Below are 23,301 nucleotides of genomic sequence, written 5' to 3'. Positions count from 1 at the left end.
GGGTTGGGAAATGTGACGGGCGAGGCCTATTTGGGGCTTCTGTGACACGTTATGCGTCACGGAGGTGACGCGTTTTACGTCACATCCATGCGCAACCCCGTGTGCAAGCTCGCGAGTCGAGCCCATTGGTCGAAACCTCGTTCATGACAGTGGCCCAGGCCGTTTTAAGCTGCAGTGAATGGCTAATACCGGCCGATACCAATATGTGGCCCATATATCGGTGCATCCCAGTGAAGTAGGGCACTAAGTTGAAAAACTGAGATACAAGCTGTGTTGTCTGACAGTGATGGGCTGGATGAGCGTTTTGCTTACTGTTGCTGACTCACCGATTCCAGACCTTTCACAACCTAACAGCACCAACATCTCCTTATAGACCATATTCACACGGCGGCCATATTGGAATTTAACATTGAAAGTGCCGCCACCCGGGGTGGCTACTTTCATTGACTTCATAGAAACATGGCCGCCGTGTGAATATGGTCTATGCAACCACTCCTTATGCAAAACAACAATCAGGGGCGAAACGCAAATAAGGTTTTCAACGGTAGAACAAGTGAGACAATGAAGCACAATGACTGTTTACCAGTGACTGTCTGTTTACCAATCTACTGTTTACACTGAAGAGATCAGAGCTTTTCTTCTTTTATCTCAGATTGCTGCTGCCTCGCTTCTGGAGGAGAAGACAACTTGGATCTTGATAAGGAGGGCGACGCCCACACAATGCCCTCATGAGGATTAGGGCACACATGAGGGGGGGGGGGTGTTGACATGGGTAAAAGTACTAAAGTATAGGCAGCAAAATGTGCTAGGACCTTATACCCCTTATGCCTTAAAGTTTTGGGCATTTTTTTTTACTGTTTCGAAAAACATTTTAACCCTTTAAAGGGGAAATCCACCCATTTTCAATATTTAACTATGTCATTAATATAGCATAAAGGAGTTGTGTGGAAATAAGAAAAAATTAAAAAAAAAATTAACATTGCAAAAAAATTTAACATTGCAAAAAAATTAACATTGCAAATTACACCATGATGAGTCATCACAGTGTAATTTGCAATGTTAATTTTTTTGCAATGTTAATTTTTTTTGCAATGTTATTTTTTTTTTTAATTTTTTCTTATTTCCACACAACTCCTTTATGCTATATTAATGACATAGTTAAATATTGAAAATGGGTGGATTTCCCCTTTAACCCATTTTAGACCTGAGGCCGATTCTAAAAACGCCTTCTAAATCATGAGTTTTCTGAAAAACTTCAAATATGTATTAAAAAATTACTAGAAATGTATGTTGCTATACTGTATATAGCAACAACAACCCCAAAAGGGGTTCCCGTCTTGAAAGGTAAAGTTACAAATAGGGGTTCCCGCCAAATTTAAAATGGGTTAAGACCGGGAACGCATCTGTGTCATTTTTTGGATTTCTCTGGCTATTCAAAAATAGCAGATATACAAGCTGATAGTGTGGCACCGAGTGCCGCGCTATGAGCTTGTATATCTGCTATATTTGAAAAAAAAAAAAAATCTTTGAATGTATATTTTTTAAAGCGAACATTTGTACAAAAGTTGAGTTTTCAAAATATATATATTCAAAGATTTGCACAAAATGTTGATTATTTTATTTTTTTAATTGCAGATCTACAAGCTCATAGCGCGGCACTCGGTGGGGACAAATTTAATCTTGAACTTCAGGTCAAAATGGGTGTCAAACAGAATCAGTGTCAAAGGTCATGCCTCGCCTAGACAACAGGATCTAAATGTCTCTATAGAGGAGCAGGGAGACCAAATACAACCACCTCAACCCTAAAAGTTATATTTTATATTAACATAATCTACCATACAGATTGGACAAAATGACAAAAAAAAGAGTTAAATAGTGCCGCTTTAAGTACAGTACTTGAGTACATGTACTTAGTTACTTTCCACCACTGGTGAGGGGAGGTGAGCAGTGGTATGAAAAGTTAAGTTTTACTTAAGTAAAAGTATAAATACTGCAATTTAGAAATACTCTGTTTCAAGTAAAAGTCCGGAACTCAAAATGTACTTGAGTAAAAGTACAAAAGTATTGGTATCAAAATGTACTTTGTGAGCTTGTAGATCTGCTATTTTCAAATGGCCGGAGGAATGTACTGTATATACAGTATGTCTGAAGTGGGTAATGTATGTTTTGTAATAATAATCAAAATCAAAAAAAGTTGTCATAATAATTGTAGTGGAGTAAAAGTACAATATTTGCCTCTGAGATGTAGTAGTGGAGTAGAAGTAAAAGTACTGACAATTGGAAATACTCCAGTACAGTAAAAAATACCTCAACATTTTACTTAAGTTCAGTACTTGAGTACATGTACTTAGTTACTTTCCACCACTGGTGGTGAGGGGAGGTGAGGAATGCTGCGAGGCGCTACCTTCCACTGGGCCGGGCCCAGACGTGCCTGGTCCCATCCCGGCCCTGACGGGCCGACGGGCTGACGGGCCGTGGGGCTGCATGCTGACAAAGCCAGGGGGAAACACCATGACTGTTCAAACCCAGATACACACACACCCAGACACCCAGTGGTGTAAAGTAACTAAGTACATTTACTCAAGTACAGTACTTAAGTACAATTGTGAGGTATTTTTCACTTTACTGGATACTTAGAGGCAAATATTGCACTTTTACTCCATTACAATTATTTGAGAACTTTAGTTACTAGTTACTTTACTAGTTGATTTATATAAGAATATAAACTATTATATCATAAAACATAAATTAACCACTTTAGCCATATTTTATACCTAGGCTATTTTCAAACATTTTAGAACTTTCACTTTTGGTACTTTAAATATATTTCGATGCCAATACTTTTGTACTTTTACTCGAGTAACATTTTTGAACACAGGCCTTTTGCTTTTAACAGAGCATTTTTTTATATCGCGGTATTGCTACTTTGACTTAAGTAAAACGTTTGAGTACTTTTTCCACCACTGACACACACACCGCCCTGACACCTCACATGCACCCGGTGGGAGAACAAACGGCCCAAAACAAACGTCCCACAGACAGTAGTTTACATGTTGGCGTGGGTTGAGGCGTTCAGTGACGCCTAAAGCAATCTGATGATGGAGATGAAAATGCTGAGGTTGCAAATTCCACACTGGTTATAAATTAGTATATCATCGCTGTCAGGGGCAGAGACCTCTTATCTCATTGTTTTAACTTTTCGTGATCATACAATACAGTGTAACCCCCCCCCTCTTCTCCTTTCTTTCTACCTCTCCTTCTCTACTTCCTTTTCTATTTCTCTCGTTCTATTTGGTCTTTACTTTCATATTCTTTGTTCTCAAAAAGCAAGATCATGTGCCATGTTCTTCTCGATATTATTAGTCTTTTAGTTTTTCATGTGCAGTATGTTAAAAAAAAGCTAAACAGTTTAAGGAAGTAGGTAAGACAAACGATCCTGTGTTGAACATGGAAAGTTGTCACTTCATGTTCACCTAAATAAGCTTGATATATGCAGTCATGACTTAACTTCTAATAAAAATATGAATGGAAAAAAATACAAAAAATAAAGCATCAGTTTTGGACATAATGAGGTTTCCACCCGACAGAGACGATATTCATAATCCCCCTGAGATGATAGCCTTGTGTTTGCACTGTGGATGACGACACAGGACAAGCATTCTGAGACCATTGGGGTCTTCAACAGGGGGTCCGGGACCCCTATAGGGCAATCAATGGTTCTCAAACCACTGTTTTAATTTCAATGAACCTCCATAACTGTGAGAGTGCGGAAATGGAACCAAATGGACCCGTTAACACATTGAGTGCCAAACACAAGAATCTTCGCAACGTAGGAATGATCCTAGGACCCTTTAAAATGGAATGGACGGATGTGACGTTAGCCCCAAAAAAAACATCACTTCCGTCCGCTCCAATGATAGGATCTTGAGAAAAAGGTCCATATCTCCATATCTTTTTACAGTGGTTAAAACAAGCCATTTTCGACACGCGATCACTCTGCAATGGTGGATCGCATTAGAACTATTATTGTTCCAGTCGTTAGACGGGACCCTCGACCATCGCACGCACACCCTTGTTTACATCCGGGTCCTCGTGGTGGCTTCTACAGCTCTGTTAAGAGGGGCGATGATTACTAGCACATTATAGATCTTTATTTATCTCTAACTGCACCTTTAAACAATGGTCTGTTGTGTACGCTGCTCTTGCAACTCCGTTTCGAAAGAAGTGCTGCAGTCATTATTGCTGTGATTAAAGTAATTATGTCAGTGATAGAGACACGCCTACTGTAGACAGACAGGAGGGAAAACTCCACAGAAACTGGATTAATTGAGAGGAATTTGGACTTTTATTGTCGGGGCGTGTCGCTCCCATTTGGCCTGTCTGTCATTTGCGTGGAGGAGTGCACAGGGCGGGCGAGGTATGATGTGAATGTGTGTCTGTGAGAGAGAGAGAGAGAGAGAGAGAGAGAGAGAGAGAGAGAGAGAGAGAGAGAGAGAGAGAGAGAGAGACGGGAGCAGACAGGTACATGTACTCAAGTACTGTGATTAAATACAATTTTGAGGTACTTTTGAGTTTACGTTACTTGAGTATTTCCATTTTTCAATACGCTATTCTTTTACTCCACCACAATTATTACTTTGTTACTTTAATTACTTTATAGATTTAGATTATTGTTACAAAACATACAATAATCACTTAAGCCTTATATTTTATATCTACAATCTCACAACATGCACAACATCATGATCCTTTAGATATGCTATTTTCGAAAAGATTTCTTTTTTTTTTTATGTTGAAAAATCTGAGTACTTTTAATTTGGCACTGCACATATCATTTCCATATATTCCAATACCTTCACTCAGGTCAAACGTTGAACACGGGCCTTTAACCTGTAACAGAGTATTTATACTTTGTGGTATTGCTACTTTTACTTAACCCTTTTAGACCGGGAAAGCATCTGTCATTTTAAGATTTCTTTGGCAATTCAAAAATAGCAGATATACAAGCTCATAGCGTGGCACCGAGTGCTGCGCTATGAGCTTGTAGATCTGCTATTTTAGAAAATTTGGGCAAATGTCTTTGAATATTATATATATTTTTTAAAGAGAACATGTTTTGCTTTTAAATCTTTGCTTCTGGGGGGTCCCTGGAACAAAATATTTTGAGATGGGGGTCCGTGGCCAAATACATATCTAAAAATGTTTTCTAAATCCTAGCAGTATGTTGCTATATTCTTCGGTGGAGACTACTATGCCCATCAAAAGGAACCAGACCATTCACATGTCCAAATGTTCTGAGCAGGGACACAGGAGTGCCACGCTATGAGCTTGTAAATCTGCTATTTTTGAATAGCCAAGGAAATCTTAAAGTGACACAGATGCTTTCCCGGTCTTAAAGGGTTAAGTAAACTGCCACCGCTGCAGGTGAGTCAGTGCAGTGCAGTGGGGGGTTGTGGGTAAGTGTGGTAACCCCTTCAACTGAAGACAAAACAAGGCACTACAAAACAAGCTGTGTGTCAAAGCATTAAGCAATGCTACAAAACAAGCTACAGTGTCTCAAAGACTACAAAACAAGCTACAGTGTCTCAAAGATTACAAAACAAGCTACAGTGTGGCAAAGACTACAAAACAAGCTACAGTGTGTCAAAGACAACAAAACAAGCTACATTGTGGCAAAGACTACAAAACAAGCTACATTGTGGCAAAGACTACAAAACAAGCTACAGTGCAAAGACTACAGGGCAAAGACTACAAAACAAGCTACAGTGTGTCAAAGACTACAAAACAAGCTACAGTGTGTCAAAGACTACAAAACAAGCTACAGTGTGTCAAAGACTACAAAACAAGCTACAGTGTGTCAAAGACTACACAACAAGCTACAGTGTGACAAAGACTACAAAACAAGCTACATTGTGGCAAAGACTACAAAACAAGCTACAGTGCAAAGACTACAGGGCAAAGACTACAAAACAAGCTACAGTGTGTCAAAGACTACAAAACAAGCTACAGTGTGTCAAAGACTACAAAACAAGCTACAGTGTGTCAAAGACTACAAAACAAGCTACAGTGTGTCAAAGACTACAAAACAAGCTACATTGTGTCAAAGACTACAAAACAAGCTACAGTGTGTGAAAGACTACAAAACAAGCTACAGTGTGTGAAAGACTACAAAACAAGCTACAGTGTGTCAAAGACTACAAAACAAGCTACAGTGTGTCAAAGACTACAAAACAAGCTGCAGTGTGTCAAAGACTACAAAACAAGCTACAGTGTGTCAAAGACTACAAAACAAGCTACATTGTGTCAAAGACTACAAAACAAGCTACAGTGTGTCAAAGACTACAAAACAAGCTACAGTGTGTCAAATACTACAAAACAAGCTGCATTGTGTCAAAGACTACAAAACAAGCTACAGTGTGTCAAAGACTACAAAACAAGCTGCATTGTGTCAAAGACTACAAAACAAGCTACATTGTGTCAAAGACTACAAAACAAGCTACAGTGTGTCAAAGACTACAAAACAAGCTACAGTGTGTCAAAGACTATAAAACAAGCTACAGTGTGTCAAAGACTACAAAACAAGCTACAGTGTGTCAAAGACTTCAACAAGCTACATTGTGTCAAAGACTACAAAACAACAAAACAAGCTACAGTGTGTCAAAGACTACAAAACAAGCTACAGTGTGTCAAAGACTACAAAACAAGCTACATTGTGTCAAAGACTACAAAACAACAAAACAAGCTACAGCGTGTCAAAGACTACAAAACAAGCTACTGTACAGTGTGTCAAAGCAACACAGAGAGAGAGAGAGAGCTGCCGCCACGCTGTGTGGCCGAGGTGACGAAGGTGCGGCACAGAGGCCTGGAAGCTGTGGTCTATATTCCCACGTGCACGCTCCCACGTTTTATGGGTTTAAAGGGATAGTTCACCTACAAAATGACTATTTTTTTCTATCAATAGGCTCAATGCACAGCAGCCATATTTGAAAGAAATTGGGCCTCCTCCTTACTTCCTTCACAGGTGTTACAGTACAAACTAGAAAAAGTGCTCCTCGGAGCACAGGTCTCCGCCAGGTCAGGTACGTTATTGTGGCCTCCTGGTGGCGCTATAATAGGCCAATGTGAAAAGGGTGCCATTTGTTCAAGGGCTTTTCACTGCAATCGGACACTGCATTCATGATTTGAGGCATTTTGTTCCAAAAATATGTTTGCAAAATTAGACCTGCTGGTGGCGCTATAACAGGCCAATGTGAAAAGGGTGGCATTTCTTCGTCGGCCTAATAGAAATGTGCGTGTGAAATTTCACGGAAATCGCAAGCTGCGTTCATGATTTGAGGCATTTTGTTCAAAACGGAACAATCCTGCAAACTTTGGAAGCCAATCTTAGGCAATCAGGATGGAATATGGGAAATCGGATAAATCAGTGTTGATCACATGACTATAGAGATACTGTGTACCGATTTGTGTGATGTTTGGACAAAATCTGTAGGAGTAGTATCAATAAATGTGTTTTGCACATATCGGCCTCCTGGTGGCGCTATAACAGGCCAATCTGAAAAAATTGGGCCAGAGGTTCTGAGTTGGCATCCAGGGAGTGTGCGTGCACAGTTTCGCAGCGGCCGGGCCTACGGTGCCAGAGATTAGCTGCTAACGGACGGACAGGACGGACACATGGACGGACACACGGAAGGACGTACGGACGGACAGGGGGTAAAACATACTCTCTCGCCATGCCTTTCGGCCTGGCGGAGACAATGATGCTAATTAAATGAAGGCTCTGTTCCATTCTGGTCAAACAGAGTCAGGGTGCTGATATTGTGCATTCACTGGAAACACTCTGCTACACCAAGGGGTCTCAAAGTGTGGTCCTGGGAGCCTCATGGTCCCTTGAGGGGGTTCCAAATGGCCCCTTATGGGTGTGTAACTCTGAGAGTGTACAAATAGTACCGATGGTACCATCTGTACATGGGGGTCATTGAAATTAAAAGGTTTGAGAACCACTTTACTACACTAAATGGAACAGAGCCTTAATTAGTACAATTGATAAGACCTGTGGAGGAAGAGGCCCAATTTCTTTCCAATTTGGGGGTGAACGGGACTGATTACGGGAGATCAGGATGAAAATGCTATGCCTATTACTCACCCACTGAAGCCTTGAATTCATGGATATTTATTTTTGTCGCATTCCTGATCCAAACATGTAATTAATTGAAGTATTTGAAGCTAATTGAAGCTTCACAAGAGCAAAACTACATTTCAAACATTCCCTTCTAACCTGGACAGTAGTAGCCCTCCCTGGATTACACTGTGAGAGTTTATGAATCATGTTTTATATAGTTTTGCCTTGTCCTCCTATTTACTTAAAGTAATTAAAATATTGCAATATTGGATCAGGAATGTGACAAAAAAATGAAAAAATCTCCACGAATTCGAAATGAGAGCATAAAGAAGGAGTTTAAAACAGCACAAATAAGGAGTTTAAATCAGCATAAATAAGGAGTTTAAAACAGCATAAAGAAGGAGTTTAAAACAGCATAAATAAGGAGTTTAAAACAGCATAAATAAGGAGTTTAAAACAGCATACAGTAAATAAGGTGTCTCCAAACTATTTCTCCATGAAGGCCGGAGGATTTCTGAGGCTTTATGGGTAGAGTATAATTGATAGGAGAAAAAAATAAGTAAATTTGGGGGTGAACTACCCCTTTAACTTCAGTATCGGTTGATTCGCATCCACTGAAATGCAAATCAACATCCCACATCCCACAAATCAACATGAGCTTGTAGATCTGCTATTTTCAAATGGCCGAAATGTATATAAGGCTGAAGTGGTTAATGTATGTTTTGTAATAATAATCAAAATCTACAAAGTAATTAGTAACTAAAGTTGTCAAATACTCAAGTAAAGTAAACATAGCTCAAAATTGTACTTAAGTAGAGTACTTGAGGAAATGTACTTAGTTACTTTCCACCACTGCCTCTGATGTGTACCAGGCTCTGACTATTGCTTTGACCACATCACTAACAGACAATCTCAGAGGCATGTCATCTGGTTCTCCATCCATTCATTCATTCATTCCTCCAGCCAGCCTGTCTTCTCTCACCAGATGTTTGTGGAGCGAGAGAGGCTTGAGTTATCCAAGACCTCGGGGACGTTTAGAGAGATCGGCCGGTTAATTCCCCACACCTGAGTTTTTAGACGTGGCAAAACCCTAGATCTGTTCTGCGGCGGCTACCTGTGGCGGATTAAGACATCGGAATGGAATCGATTCCAAAGTTATTGAGAATCAGCTAAATCAATAGTCAATATTAGCAATTCTCTTATCAACTCTCTCTTAACCCATTAAATCCGGAACGCATCTACTAATGTCTTTTAAATCCTAACAGGTTTCTGAAAAAAACATAATGTTGCTATATCAGTGGTGCTCAAACTTTTTCATGTCAAGGACCACCCAAAACCATATGGATTTGGCCGCGGACCCCCATCTCAAAATATTTAGGGAGCTAAAGTCTTGTCCAGAGAGATGAGAGTCATGTCACTGAAATCAAATCACTGGCACAAACATTATGTCGTTCTAATAAAGCTTTTGAATTCTGTTGCCTGCCGACTACCGGTAAAAAAAAGGAACAGATCGTCTCGGCTCGCTGTGGAGGAGGAGAACCTTGAACCACCTTAGACCCAGCGTCACTGTTCTGGCTCGGCGAAAATAGCCGATCTACAAGCTCACAGCCCATCGGCTATTTTCGGCGAAGCGATTATGGTGTAGCGCGGGGAAAAAAGGAGGGGGCTGTAATAGCAATTACAGCATGACAATACTACACTGTTTTATCCGTGATTATAGTTATGCCTCCTATGAGCCTTCTTACTAAGAGGACATCTGTTCACTACGCCAAAGCCAACCCTCTGCCCAATTTTCAGATTGGCCTGTTATAGCACCACCAGGAGACTTTTGTAAAACTATTTTTTGCTATTACTCCTTCAGATTCTGTCAAAAAATCAAGTAAATCGGTACACAGTATCTCTATAGTCATGTGATCAAGACGGATGTGTCCGATATTTCATATTCCATCCTAATTGGCTAACATTGGCTTCCAAAGTTTGCAGGATAGGTCCGTTTTGAACAAAATGCCTCAAATCATGAACGCAGCGTGCGATTTCCGTGACAATTTGCACGCACATTCCCACTAGGCCGAGGAAGAAATGCCACCCTTTTCCCATTGGCCTGTCATAACTCCACCAGCAGGTCTAATTTATCAAAACACATTTTTGGAACAAAATGCCACAAATCATAAATGCAGTGTCCGCTTGCCGTGAAAGGCCTAAGAAGAAATGGCACCCTTTTCACATTGGCCTATTATAGCGCCACCAGGAGGCCACAATAACCTACCTGACCTGGCGGAGACCTGTGCTCCGAGGAGAACTTTTTCTAGTTGTTACCGTATTTTTATGGGCGTAGGAAGAAGCACTAATTAGACACGCCTCCTTACCTTGACAGGTCCTCTCATTGGTCAGCAGCTTGTAGCCCTTCTTGCAGCTGCACTCGAAGCTTCCCACCGTGTTGCGACACACGTGATCGCAGCCGCCATTGTTCAGTCGACACTCGTCAATGTCTGGCGAGAGAGAGGAAACGAGAGAACATGCAGATGAACACATTAGAACGATCATTACCACAAACACACAAACATTAACATGGGGGACATCAAAGTTTTCCTCGGATTGAAGCGGAGCTCAATTTATGGTTTTGTCACGCGAGCGAGCGGACCGCGTTCCCTCGACACTCGCGGTCGGGGGGGGGGGATAGATAGATCATTTTTATGTTGGACGCGGCGAGCGTGCGATGAAGTGATGGATTAGCCTTTAGGGAGGAGAAGATGTCTGCATGCACGGCTTGGCTGACGCTCAGACAACGACAGGCTTCAGGGATTTCCCTTCCCGGCTCTCAGATGATGATGATGATGATGATGAGAGCGTTGACTGTGTGTGTGTGTGTGTGTGTGTGTGTGTGTGTGTGTGTGTGTGTGTGTGTGTGGTTGTAATCAGACTCCGTCCTCATCACACAATAAAGCATCTCATCTTCCTCTCCTCTCACTCCTCTCTTGGCTTTATCACTGGCATTCCAGTACATAGTACATTTACTGTACTCATTTACTTGAGTATTTGTATATATTTTTTTGGGATAATTATTTAGTTTTTCTACATTTTTTATCTCACGATTTTGTAAACCATTTTTTCACCCCGTTCCAATTGCCTATGTAATCCTGGGCACTACTCTCCCTCTGCCAGCCTGGGGAGAGCCCCGTACCGAGCTCCTTCAACTGCTTCCTTCAACGCATGAGGAGTGAGCAGGCCGCTTCTAATCACCTGACAGGGGGGAGTTTCCCCGGTAGGACGTAGCGTGTGGAAGGAACACGTTATTCCAACCAGTTCCTTTCCCCTCCATCAGGCACCCCGGCTGACCAGGGGGAGGCAGTATAGGATATACTTATGACTTTCACTCCACTACAATTTGTACTTTTGATTACTTAAGTATTTGCCCCGCGTTTCGAGCATGTGGATCTGCTACTTTTGAGTACTTTGTCCAACCAACTGACAAATCGATACATCATCCTCCGATCAGCTTTGGTCGCCGGGCCGCTTGGCTGTGGCAGGACACCGCAACACAACGGTGGTTCTGATTAATCCATTCAGACCAGGAACGCATCTGTGTTATTTTAAAGATGTCTTTGGCTATTCAAAAATAGCAGATCTGCAAGCTCATGGCGCGGCACCGAGTGCCGTGCCATGAATTGATGATGATTTGTGCAAATCTTTGAATATATACTTTTGAAAGCGAACATTTGTAACTCAAATCTTTGCTTCTGGGGGGTCCCTGGAACCAAATATTTTACAAATGTTCGCTTTAAAAATCAAAATTCAAAGATTTGCACACATTTTCACGATTTTTCAAAAATAGCAGATCTACAAGCTCATAGCGCGGCACTCGGTGCTAAAAAAAATAGCAGATGTAGATCTGCTATTTTTGAATAGCCCAAAGAAATCTTAAAATGACACACAGATGTGTTCCCGGTCTTAATGGGTTAATACAAAAAACCTGAATGGTAATAAACGAGGTGTCCGCCTCCTTCTGGGAGGAAGTCTGCATCATCTGGTTGAAATAAACGCATCAGAAAATTGAATCAAATAAATCCTCCCCCCCCCCACCCCCTCCCTCTCCTCCGTCTCTGTCTCTGTCTCCGGCTCCTCCTCCGAGTTCTGGCCCCGCGAGCGAGTGAGCAAAGCATAGCAAAGCGATCGAGAGAGAGAGAGAGAGAGAGAGAGAGAGAGAGAGAGAGTGAGCGAGGTTCCGTGTCTTCTCGTGCCAGCCGGCCTGTCTGGGTTTGTTTTGCTCTTTTGTGTTTCCTCTCAGAAACCCAAACTAATAAAAGCCAACGTTACTTTTTTTTATCTGAGTTGTTAGTATAATGTTATGAGCTCTTACACGGGAAACAGATTCCCTTTCCTGTTTTGGGGGGAGGGGGGGGGGGGACGAGCTCATACAGGCCCCTCAGGCTTTCAGACGCGCTCTCTCTCTCTCTCTCTCTCTCAAACGGATACTTTTTGGGGGAAAAAAGAAGGAAAAAAGAAGAAGATCCATTGGAACCAATGGATCCAATGTAGTTATTATTTAGTCACACGCTCTTATTAACTGCTCCGCGCCTCTCTGTGGGCAACTAGACATCAGCTGGGTTGAGCAGAAACCAAATTTCCCCCGCGGGAGCAAGTATAGGTCAATATTATTATTATATTTCACTTTCACTGAACACATTGACTGCCATTGACGTCCATAGAAGTCATTTCAAATCCAACGCTTGACTGCCATTGACCTCCATAGACTTCATTTGGTGTTTTCAGTGATTACGATAGAGGGCGCTCTTCCGCAACTTGGGATTCCCGAAGAAGAATACACCCGGAAATCACGCGATCTAAACAAATTCCAGCCCGTCCGGTCTAACGTTATCACATTTATAAAAAATACATGTATCTCTGATTTATTTTCCCAGATTGCGTTTTTTGTGAACAGCCGAAACTAAAGAACGGAAGATCGCGGTTACAATGTTTTTTCCCCAGATGATAGGAGAGACCCCCCTCCCCCACATCTGTTGTTTACATCTTCTTTGAAAAAAAAATTGCAAGGGGCCAGTTGATAAAAGGACAACATTAATGCTACTTGATAACCTCTGCCTTTCATTGGCGCCTTATATTGTCGATCTTAACAACTGACACTGTTTTCTGGCAAATTAAACATGGTGGTATTGAATTTGCATGAGATGGTAAAATGAAAGCGAAAGCATCCGTCCATTTTAGGTTAAAGAGCCGGTTCTCTGCATCAACTTTTTGGGGCTTGCTGAGGCTCATCTTTGCTGCTGCTCTGAAGGGGGTCAGGCAGGTGAGTCCAAGGTGACTTGACGTTCCGCTCCATGGTGCTGCTGCGTTGAATGAGTGCACGCAGTTTTGCCTTCCTGGATGATTATTCATGTATTAGTAATGTAATTAAAGATAAGATAACTTCATTCTGTAAAAAAAATATATATATTATATATTATATTATATTTTGATATATATATATTTTGATTGATTGATTGATTGATTGGCGGGGCAGTCAAAATTGCACCGTTGGCCGGAAGTGGCCCGCGGGCCGGAGTTTGAGTATCACTGACGTACATCATTGATCTAAAAAGTTGAAGATACAAGGTTTCTTCCCAACAGCAAGAATTATAATTCATTTTTTCTCTTCTTTTTTTTTTGGACCGTTAGGCTCGAATATAATTCTTTCCACTTCACTGGGATGTTTCTGCTTTTTATTGGACATTATGTATAATGCCCGTTGTGTTAGACAGCACAGGTAGCTGGAGGAGAGGGAACCACGCCAAGCACAGCGCACAGACAAAAACATGAATATTATGCTAATGTGGAAGAAAGATAGGCTGTCTGGAAAAAACTAATGGCATTAGAAAATGTTTGGTGGAAATATTATGCTGCTGCCGGGAAAGAAGGCAGAGGGTAACAGGAGATAGAGGAGGGATTAATGGCCGCCACCAGAGAATGACTCAGTGGAAAGTAACTAAGTACATTTATTCAAGTACTGTACCTGAATACAATTTTGAGGTACTTTTACTTGAGCATTTGCATTTTCTCTATCATTTAGACTTCTACGCCACCACATTTCAGAGGCAAAGGTCCTTTTTTTTTTTACTCCACAAAAATTATTTGAAAACTAGTTTACACTAGATTTAGATAATGAACTCTTTGACTGCCAATGATGAGATTTCTCGTCATATTTTGCCATGGCTCAGACTGCCAATGACGAGAATGATGAGAGTTTTCAGTGGTTTTACGCTAGATGGCGCTGTTCGCTAACACATGAGTGACCATTCAATTCTCAGTCACACAGACCCAGGAGATCACGTGATTTCCTCCACCGTTCACTCCCTTGTTATTCGATTTGGAAAAACGCCTTTTTCTCGCCTCCCTGGATTTCTTCTGCATTTTTTACGAGACATGCTACATTCAACGGCCTATAACTAGCAAAAGGGGGATGATTATAAAAAAAAAATCCCGGAAGCAGAGAAACCCTCCGTGTTTAGCAACGATCAGAAGATAAATCATACTGGAGATAAATAGTCGTTATACTAAATACTAGTTGAAAAGGTAAGGAAAACGAAAAATCGCTGGCAGTGGCTTAGCAAACAATGTTTTATTTCTGGCAGTCAAAGAGTTAATACGAAACATAAATGAACCCCCTATATGTGAGGTTTGGATATTTGCACACCAAATCCTGCGCTGTGATTGGCCAAAAATGTACCCCGCCTAACCCTGCACCGTGATTGGCCAATCACAGTCTATTCAGGACTGTGATTGGCCAGTGTCACATGACACATGTGCATAGCCCTATATAAGAAACCATAACTTTAAAAAAAACATATTTTTTTTAAATTTAAGTTATGGTTTCTTCCATCACTTCTTCCATCACTGTGATGACCACTGTGACCACAGAGTTAAATAACAACAGTGACATAGTGCTCCAATTCCACATTCAATTTAGTATGTATATCTATCTATACAATTGGGAGACTGGCTGAAAGCAAGGGCAAAGAGGGAAAAAGTTTGTCCGGTTGTCAGTTGCATGTTAGGTTTCGCTTTTGGTTTGCATGATGCAGTCAGGTTTCGCTTTCGGTTTGCATGCTGCAGTTAGGTTTCGCTTTCGTTTTGCGCGTTGTACAGTACAGTACAGTACAGTACAGACCGTACAGTACAGTACAGTACAGACCGTACAGTACAGTACAGTACAGACCGTACAGTACAGTACAGTACAGTCCAGTACAGACCGTACAGTACAGTCCGTACAGTACAGTACAGTACAGTACAGACCGTACAGTACAGTACAGTACAGTACAGTACAGTACAGTACAGTACAGTACAGTACAGACCGTACAGTACAGTACAGTACAGACCGTACAGTACAGTACAGACCGTACAGTACAGTACAGTACAGTACGTACAGTACAGACCGTACAGTACAGTACAGTACAGTACAGACCGTACAGTACAGTACAGTACAGACCGTACAGTACAGTACAGTACAGACCGTACAGTACAGTACCGTACAGTACAGACCGTACAGTACAGACCGTACAGTACAGTACAGTACAGTACAGACCGTACAGTACAGTAAAGACCGTACCGTACAGTACAGTACAGTACAGTACTTTAAAAAAAAAAAAATGTATCCCATGATTTTGTACCCCCAAACGACATTTCCCGCATAGCGGGCAGAACTTCTAGTATGTATATATACAAACAATTATATATATATATATATTTTTTTTATCCATTCAGTATTGTGATTAGCTAGCAAGACACCGCCCACTTCACACTGGGTGTGATTTTTTAGCCTACTTCAGCTTTTCACAAATAGCCAATCTACATTTTGAATAGGGGTATTTCAGAGTATTTCTATATTGTGGTACTGTAACAGTAACATTACTTACAGTACGTAAGAAAAAATATCTGATTACTTCTTCTACCACTGTGTGTGCAATTCATCAGAAGAAGTGGATATTAAGTGCAGAGTCTGCATAGATAATTATATGAGGAGGCAGTGTCTGGTACTCTAGTACTTAGACAGAGGTAGATTGATTGTCAAGACAATGAGAGAGAGTTTGTGAGGGGTGAGGTGTGGAGCGGACTGAAGGGGCTGAGATAAGGTCTCTGTGACTGACAGATGAAGAGAACAGCTCTGACGTGACTGACCACGGTGACTGACTGGAGATGAGCTGAGTCACAGGAGCGAGAGAGAGAGAGAGAGAGAGAGAGAGAGAGAGAGAGAGAGAGAGAGAGAGAGAGAGAGAGAGAGAGAGAGAGAGAGAGACGTGGTCTGGACGCGAGAGACGTGGTCTGGACGCGACGTGGAATGGCGCATCACAGCGGGAAGAAATACTCAGATTTATGTAAAAAGCAGCAATACCACAATGTATTGTGAGTAATGCTGCGTTCACACCAGTGTTGATTTTGTCGATGACCTTTTTTTTCACAAAAAAACTAAGCTACTGTACAATGACTAAAACTAAGACTAAATTGACAATTTCGTCAACAAATAAGAACTAGACTAAAATGTTAGTGAGGGACTAGTGGAGAAGAGATCCAGTAGAACTAAAAGACAAGTCATTTTATGTTTGGTTGTGCTCGGGTGTTGCGCTCTGAAAATAGCAGATCCACAAGCTCACAACGCGTCGCAGCGTGACACGTTTTTGAGCTAAGCATTTACTCAAGTACAGTACTTGAGTAAATGTGCTTAGTTACTTTACACCACTGGACACCGTTACCTTTGCAGGTCTTGCGGTCGGGCTGGAGAGTGAAGCCCACCGGACAGCTGCAGCGGACCCCCGTCACCGCGTCGTGACACGTGCTGTCACAGCCGCCGTTGTTGACCGCACACGTCTCTGTTAAAGGGAAACAACAACAACAAACACATGGCAGTCAAACTCCTAGGAAAGGGAAACAAGTACACTTTAACCACTTAAACCCCGGCATCCGTGTTGTCCTGGGAAAACGTTCAAGTTGCGAGCTTGTTCGTCTGCTATTTTCTGCCAAGATATTTAGTAGTAGTTCACTCAAAAAATTACTTAATTTCTATCAATTACACACCCCATGAAGCATTGAATTCATGGAGATGTTTTTGTTTTTGTAACATTCCTGAGCCAATAATCTTATGATAATAATAAAGATGCTAATGTATCCGGTAGGAGACACAAAGGAGACTCTTTGTGTCTCCTACCGGAGGGACCGCCGGTTATCAAATTATTGGCTTAGGAAAAAAAAACATTTTGGGGGTGAACTATCCCTTCAAATTAGTCAAATATTGGACTTTGGATCAGGAATGTGACAATGGAATTCAAGGCTTTGTGGGGATGAGTAATTGATCAAGAAATGTTCATTTCGGGGGTGAACTAGACCTTTAATTGTTGCCTTGGTCCACAGTAGACCTGTTCTGATCTGTATGCATGCAGAGAAACAACATTCAGATTCAACAGCCTCATCTATTGAGGCTGACATTTACACCCAAGGCATTATTAAACATGCACCGGGGGAGAAGAAGCAAGTTAACACACTCCCAGGTTGATCCTATACTGCAGAAAAAGAGATGGAAATAAACAAATCAACCTGCACACAGAAAAAAAAAGAGTAAAGGTCCTTACACACCGGGGCGATTTTTTCGTGCGAATAATACGCTTTTTTTAAAAACCTTATAAAGTCAATGCAAGCGTACATGGCGCGAAAAAGCGGAAAAGCGAAGCGAAAAAGCGTCTTTTAATTATTCGGAACGAGTCCGAATTTTGCGTATATTCGCACATTCGCCGGTGTGTAACCGCCTTTAGAAACGATATAACGTTATTTAATATGAACAAGAAGCAGTTAGAAGAGGCTGGTAGGAGCAGAATATTAACAGAAGACAAGTCAATAGGAAAAGATTAGACTTCAAGCAGCCAGAAATAGGGTTCCCCATACTTGTCAATAGCTTGTGTGTTTATTCCTTTTTAGAAAATGGAATTTGTGATCTGTGAAAACTTCCATTAAGCTCTCAGCCAATGGTTCTCTGCCTTTTTTTTCCCATTTCCCTTTGATATGCATTAGACCAGTCGGTTCCCAAACGATTTAGCTTGAGACCCAAAGGAGAAATTTGATGTCTGTCCCCCACAGGGACCAACAACTAGTGAAAATAGCAGATCTACAAGCTCACAACGCATCAGGGTGTGAGCTTGTAGATCTGCTACTTTCACTTCTTTAATGTTTTTGTTTTGTCTTAGTGGAGCTTTTTCTTTTTAATAATCTTTATTATTTATGAAATTCTTTTGGTTAGACTTTTTGTTTTATCATTCAAAATAAGATAATATTATTTTTTATGTAGGATAGACCAAAAAAAGGGAATATCTACCGGCGACCCATAAAAATGGGTCCGTGACCCATAGATGGGTCCATACCCACTGCATTAGACCACGGAACCCCATTTGATTGCTTTTTTAAAAAAATCTATGCGAACCCAATCTACACTGAAGAGCCCCTCAGGGTTCATTTAACTCTGAGAGGGTACAAATGGAACCAAATGGACCCGTAAGGGTCCATTTGGTTCCATTTGTACACTCTCAGAGTTACAGACCTGTAAGGGTCCATTTGGTTCAATGTGTACACTCTCAGAGTAACAGACCTGTAAGGGTCCATTTGGTTCCATTTGTACACTCTCAGAGTTACAGACCTGTAATGGTCCATTTGGTTCCATGTGTACACTCTCAGAGTAACAGACATGTAAGGGTCCATTTGGTTCCATTTGTACACTCTCAGAGTTACAGACCTGTAAGGGTCCATTTGGTTCCATTTGTACACTCTCAGAGTTACAGACCTGTAAGGGTCCATTTGGTTCCATGTGTACACTCTCAGAGTTACAGACCTGTAAGGGTCCATGTGGTTTCATTTGTACACTCTCAGAGTTACAGACCTGTAAGGGTCCATTTGGTTCCATTTGTACACTCTCAGAGTTACAGACCTGTAAGGGTCCATTTGGTTCCATTTGTACACTCTCAGAGTTACAGACCTGTAAGGGTCCATTTGGTTCCATTTGTACACTCTCAGAGTTACAGGTCCGTAAGGGTCCATTTGGTTCCTAATTTTCAATCATCTAGTTGGCTGACCCCCCTGGAACCCCCTCCTCAAGGACCCCCCGCGGGGGTCCATGGACCACATGTTGAGATCCAGTGCGGTAAGTAGGTATAGGTACACCTCCCTCTCTCTCCCTCTGTCTCGACGGGGATCATCCACTTCTAGATAGATCAAAACCGACCGTTTTTCTTTTAAAAACGCCTTTGAAGACAGCTTCTTGGACATGAAAAGAAAAGCAATTTCAGCCACAGTAGCCTGTGTGTGTGTGGACGTGCTGGGCTGCTGGCCGGATTGATTTGAAAAAAGGTATAGGGATATTCGGTCAAGAAAGGATAACTGGGGTCCCATCTCTTTGACACTTTGAGACAAATTCCACGTCAACTTTCTCTTTGAGAAATGGCTACGGGGAGGATTGTGTCCCCGCATGGCCCCAGCTCTCTCTCTCGCTGTGACTGATGTCCCCAAACGCTCTGTCTGTGGCACTTTTTGCAGGTGTGCTTCAAAACCAGAAGGTTGTTATCGTTGTGTGTGAAATTTCCATTTGTATTTTTTTTTTAAATCCCCGTTTTGACTTGGACTTGAATTTCGGTTTAATTTTAATTAGTTTAAAAAAAAAGAAGTGGGTTTCTAGTTTAGTTCAGTTTTAAATACAGGAACTTAAAGTTGTACAATGCAGAATCACAAATAACGATTTTTAGCAACCTCTGCTGGTCACTACCGTCACTGCATACAATTTCCGTAGTCCTCGATTACCCAGAATTTCATTCGTTTTCACCGGAAGCCGGAAGCGTTTCAAAAAGCGATCTTTTAATTGTTTTATACTATCTACGGATCGTTTCTCTTAGCCAGTGGAGCATTAGTTACCATGAGCTGTGCTTTCTTTTTCTGTTCTTTTTCGATCTTCCAATCCTACATTCTCTTAAAATCAGCGTGAGGTTCCTTTTTGTTATTAGCGCGGTAGTTCCAGGACGTCGGCCAGGACGTCGGCCACGACGTCATGACGTTGGCCAGGAACGTCATTTTCCCGCGAAAGTCCCCCCCGTCCACGTTCAATAGAAAATATATAAATAAAAGGCTTCCGGGGGTGAAATTCATGGAGTGGGTGTTGTGAAACTTTTGCCACTCACAAAAGATATACAATTTAACTTTAGTTTTGTTGAAAACGTTACCTAGTATGCCTTTAAAGAACAGTGGTGGAAAAAGTACTCGATTGTTTTACTTAAGTAAAAGTAGCAACACTGCAATGTAGAAATACTCTGTTGCAAGTGAAAGTCCGGAATTCAAAATGTACTTAAAGTACCAAAAGTAATAGTAGGCCTACTCATTATGCAGAATGTCCCATTTCAAGTTCAAATGTATACAAATCTTTTGAAAATATCTTATGGATCGGCTATTTTCAAATGGCCGAAATGTATACAGGGCTGAAGTCGTTAAGGTTAGGGCTATTATGTTTTTGTAATAATAATAATCAAACTCTACAAAGTAACTAGTCACTAAAGTTTTCAAATAAATGTAGTGGAGTAAAAGTACAATATTTGGATCCAAATGTAGTGGAGTAGAAGGAAAAGTATTGAAAATCGGAGATACTCAAGTCAAATACAAATACCTCAAAATTGTACCTAAGTAACAGTACTTAAGCAAATGCACTTAGTTACTTTCCACCACTGCTTAAATGATCCAGCCCCCCCCCCTCCCCATCGATTGATTGATCATTGAAATAAACATGCTCTGAAAATGCACATGGCCCACCCAACTGACAGATGGGTGGGCCACAAATACCACTGTGCGGCAGCACAGAGACATTCTTACCGGCCGGACGTTGAATCTTACATGCATGTCTCTGCTCTTACTCGTATCTGTCCTGTTTTGACCAGGGTTGCCAGATCTGCTTATTATAATTTCCCCTTAAGATTTTATTTGAAAATAGCAGATCTACAAGCTCACAACGCGTCGCATCGCGACACGTTGTGAGCTTGTAGATCTGCTATTTTCAAATAGCTGATGTACATGTTAAAGTACTTATGTGGCCCATAGCCGCTTCTTTTGGGCTGGTTTTCCTAGACCTGATTGCTTGTTTCTCTCACAGAATCTGGCAACACTGGTTTTGACGTCAGTCTGTCGATCTATCGGAAGGACTTTGCACTGCGCTCCCTACGTTACCCACTTTAAGGAGCAGTTCACCCCAAAAAATTACTTATTTTCTGTCAATTACACAGTCTGTGTGATGGGCATGACATCACACAGACGCGTGATGCCATGCCCAAAGATAGAGTCTATGATGTCAGAATTTAATATGTCACTTATCTCCATATATGGAGCTCCAGGCATCCTGTGACACGGTCTAACTCGTGGTGGTATCCGTTATGACTAAGGCTGGCAAGCATGATAATGAAAGCCTTCTTTACAACCCACTTAAAGGAGAAATCCGGGTACCAAAACCGTATATATACGTTTTTTCAAAAACTGACGTCGGGTGCCAAAACCGTATATATACGTTTTTTCAACAAAAAAAAAAACACACAGCACCAGGAGATATCATTGTTCGAAGATTTAGACTCCAATCCACTTCCTGGTTAACTTATGACTTCAAAAACCTGTATCTCGGCTCCTGTGTACTTTTTTTTTTTACAATGTTAATTAAACTATTTTCAACTGGCTGCAACTATGGAACGGATTACCGAATGTTTTAAATTGTTTTCCCCCGATTGTACGAGACCTGTATGTGTGTAATGAGGGGGGTTGCTTGTTTCTTCCATAGAACCTGGCGTCTATAAGAAACAAGCAAAAAGCGTCATGTTGTTCTGAACCAACGGTGGCTCGTTCGCGACATTCAGCGCATGTTTGAGTATCATGAGAGACTACTATGAGCAGGAGTAGAGAAAAAAATAAGTTTGCATCGGTTATATTAGGCGAATTTCAGCCTTCCACGCGCCTCCATTATGCCAAAGGAGGGGGTCTCCAGACTGGACAAATGGGGATTATCTGGAATAACGCAACGGCCCTTTCTACGTTGGTGAGTAATTAGCTACACATCAAAGATAACACTTAACATGTCCGGATTTCTCCTTTAAGCACTAGATTATACTTTCAACATGATTTTTTCCCAAAAATTGCAGAAATAGCTGATCTACAAGCTCACAACACATCACCTCATCTACTAGTTTAGAAATTTGGGGAAAATGTTTTTTTTAAATTTGTGCCTATAATGTCCACAACAGGCTTAATGTGTTTAACGACGTGTTAATGTTCTGTTGACATCATACAGAGTAGACGCCAGTCAGTTAGAGTAACGTCATTGGGTAATCTACGGAATGACATCATCACAGAATGACATCACAACGTCGTCGTCACAACCCGGTCCTTTAAAACTAATTGTCAAATGAAAACAATGTCATTTAATAACTTTTGCCAATGTGCGTAGCTGCCTGTCCTCTGTCTGTCTGTGTAGCTGAACACACTTTCTGTCTGTCTGTCTGTGTAGGAACATACTGTCTGCTGTGTAGCTGAAAACTCAGGGGATTCAATTGGCCACTTATTGATTCCTTGATTGGCCAATCCAACTCATCGACTTTGTGGATTTGTCAAACTTTAGGACTCCCTTCTTTACAAATCCAACTTGTTCTACGGTGTGAGAAATGTTCCACTGGACGGTACATCTGAATGGAGGACCAAAAGGATCCTATTATGGTGCTGTTGCAGTGGAGCACAAGGTTTACGCCTTCGGAAGGGTCGATGACAGCGACATGCATTCGACTGATGTGTGCGTTTTCAACACTGTGTCTTTATGCTGGAGGAAGTTGACCTCAGTGACAACTGGAAGAGAACGTCCCATTGAGGGTCACTCCTGCACACCGCTGCACACAGCTGTGCTGATACAAGACACCGTCTACATCTGGGGAGGGCGTAACTACAGGGAATACAGCAATGTGCTTTATGCATTTGATATCGACACCCACAGATGGTTCAAACCCAGGGTGTCAGGGACTGTTCCAGAGGGGAGGAGGAACCATTCAGCCTGTGTCTTGGGGAAGGTCATGTTTATCCATGGAGGATACCAGGATCAGACTGGATATACTAATGACATCTACAAGTTGGACACCACCATGATGGTC

At 41.5% G+C, this 23,301-nt stretch overlaps 1 protein-coding gene across 4 annotated transcripts in view; it reads right to left on the bottom strand.

The window, feature by feature from the left end:
- Positions 1 to 23,301, bottom strand: part of scube3 (signal peptide, CUB domain, EGF-like 3) — a 235,109-nt gene that overhangs the window by 42,558 nt on the left and 169,250 nt on the right. For 3 of the 4 annotated variants that reach the window (XM_080444119.1, XM_080444120.1, XM_080444122.1), the window contains 2 exons: positions 16,861 to 16,977; positions 10,486 to 10,608 (listed from right to left, as the gene is read on the bottom strand). The exons of the other annotated variant lie outside the window; for it this stretch is intronic. In XM_080444119.1, the coding sequence (XP_080300245.1) occupies positions 10,486 to 10,608; positions 16,861 to 16,977 (240 nt within the window). The remainder of the gene's footprint in view (positions 1 to 10,485; positions 10,609 to 16,860; positions 16,978 to 23,301) is intronic. 4 annotated transcript variants of the gene reach the window in all.

Source organism: Gymnoscopelus braueri, assembly GCF_963280865.1.
Source record: "Gymnoscopelus braueri genome assembly, chromosome: 12".
Taxonomy (NCBI): domain Eukaryota; kingdom Metazoa; phylum Chordata; class Actinopteri; order Myctophiformes; family Myctophidae; genus Gymnoscopelus; species Gymnoscopelus braueri.
The sequence above is the reverse complement of the archived record's forward strand: the minus strand, read 5'-3'. Positions and strand labels throughout refer to the sequence as shown.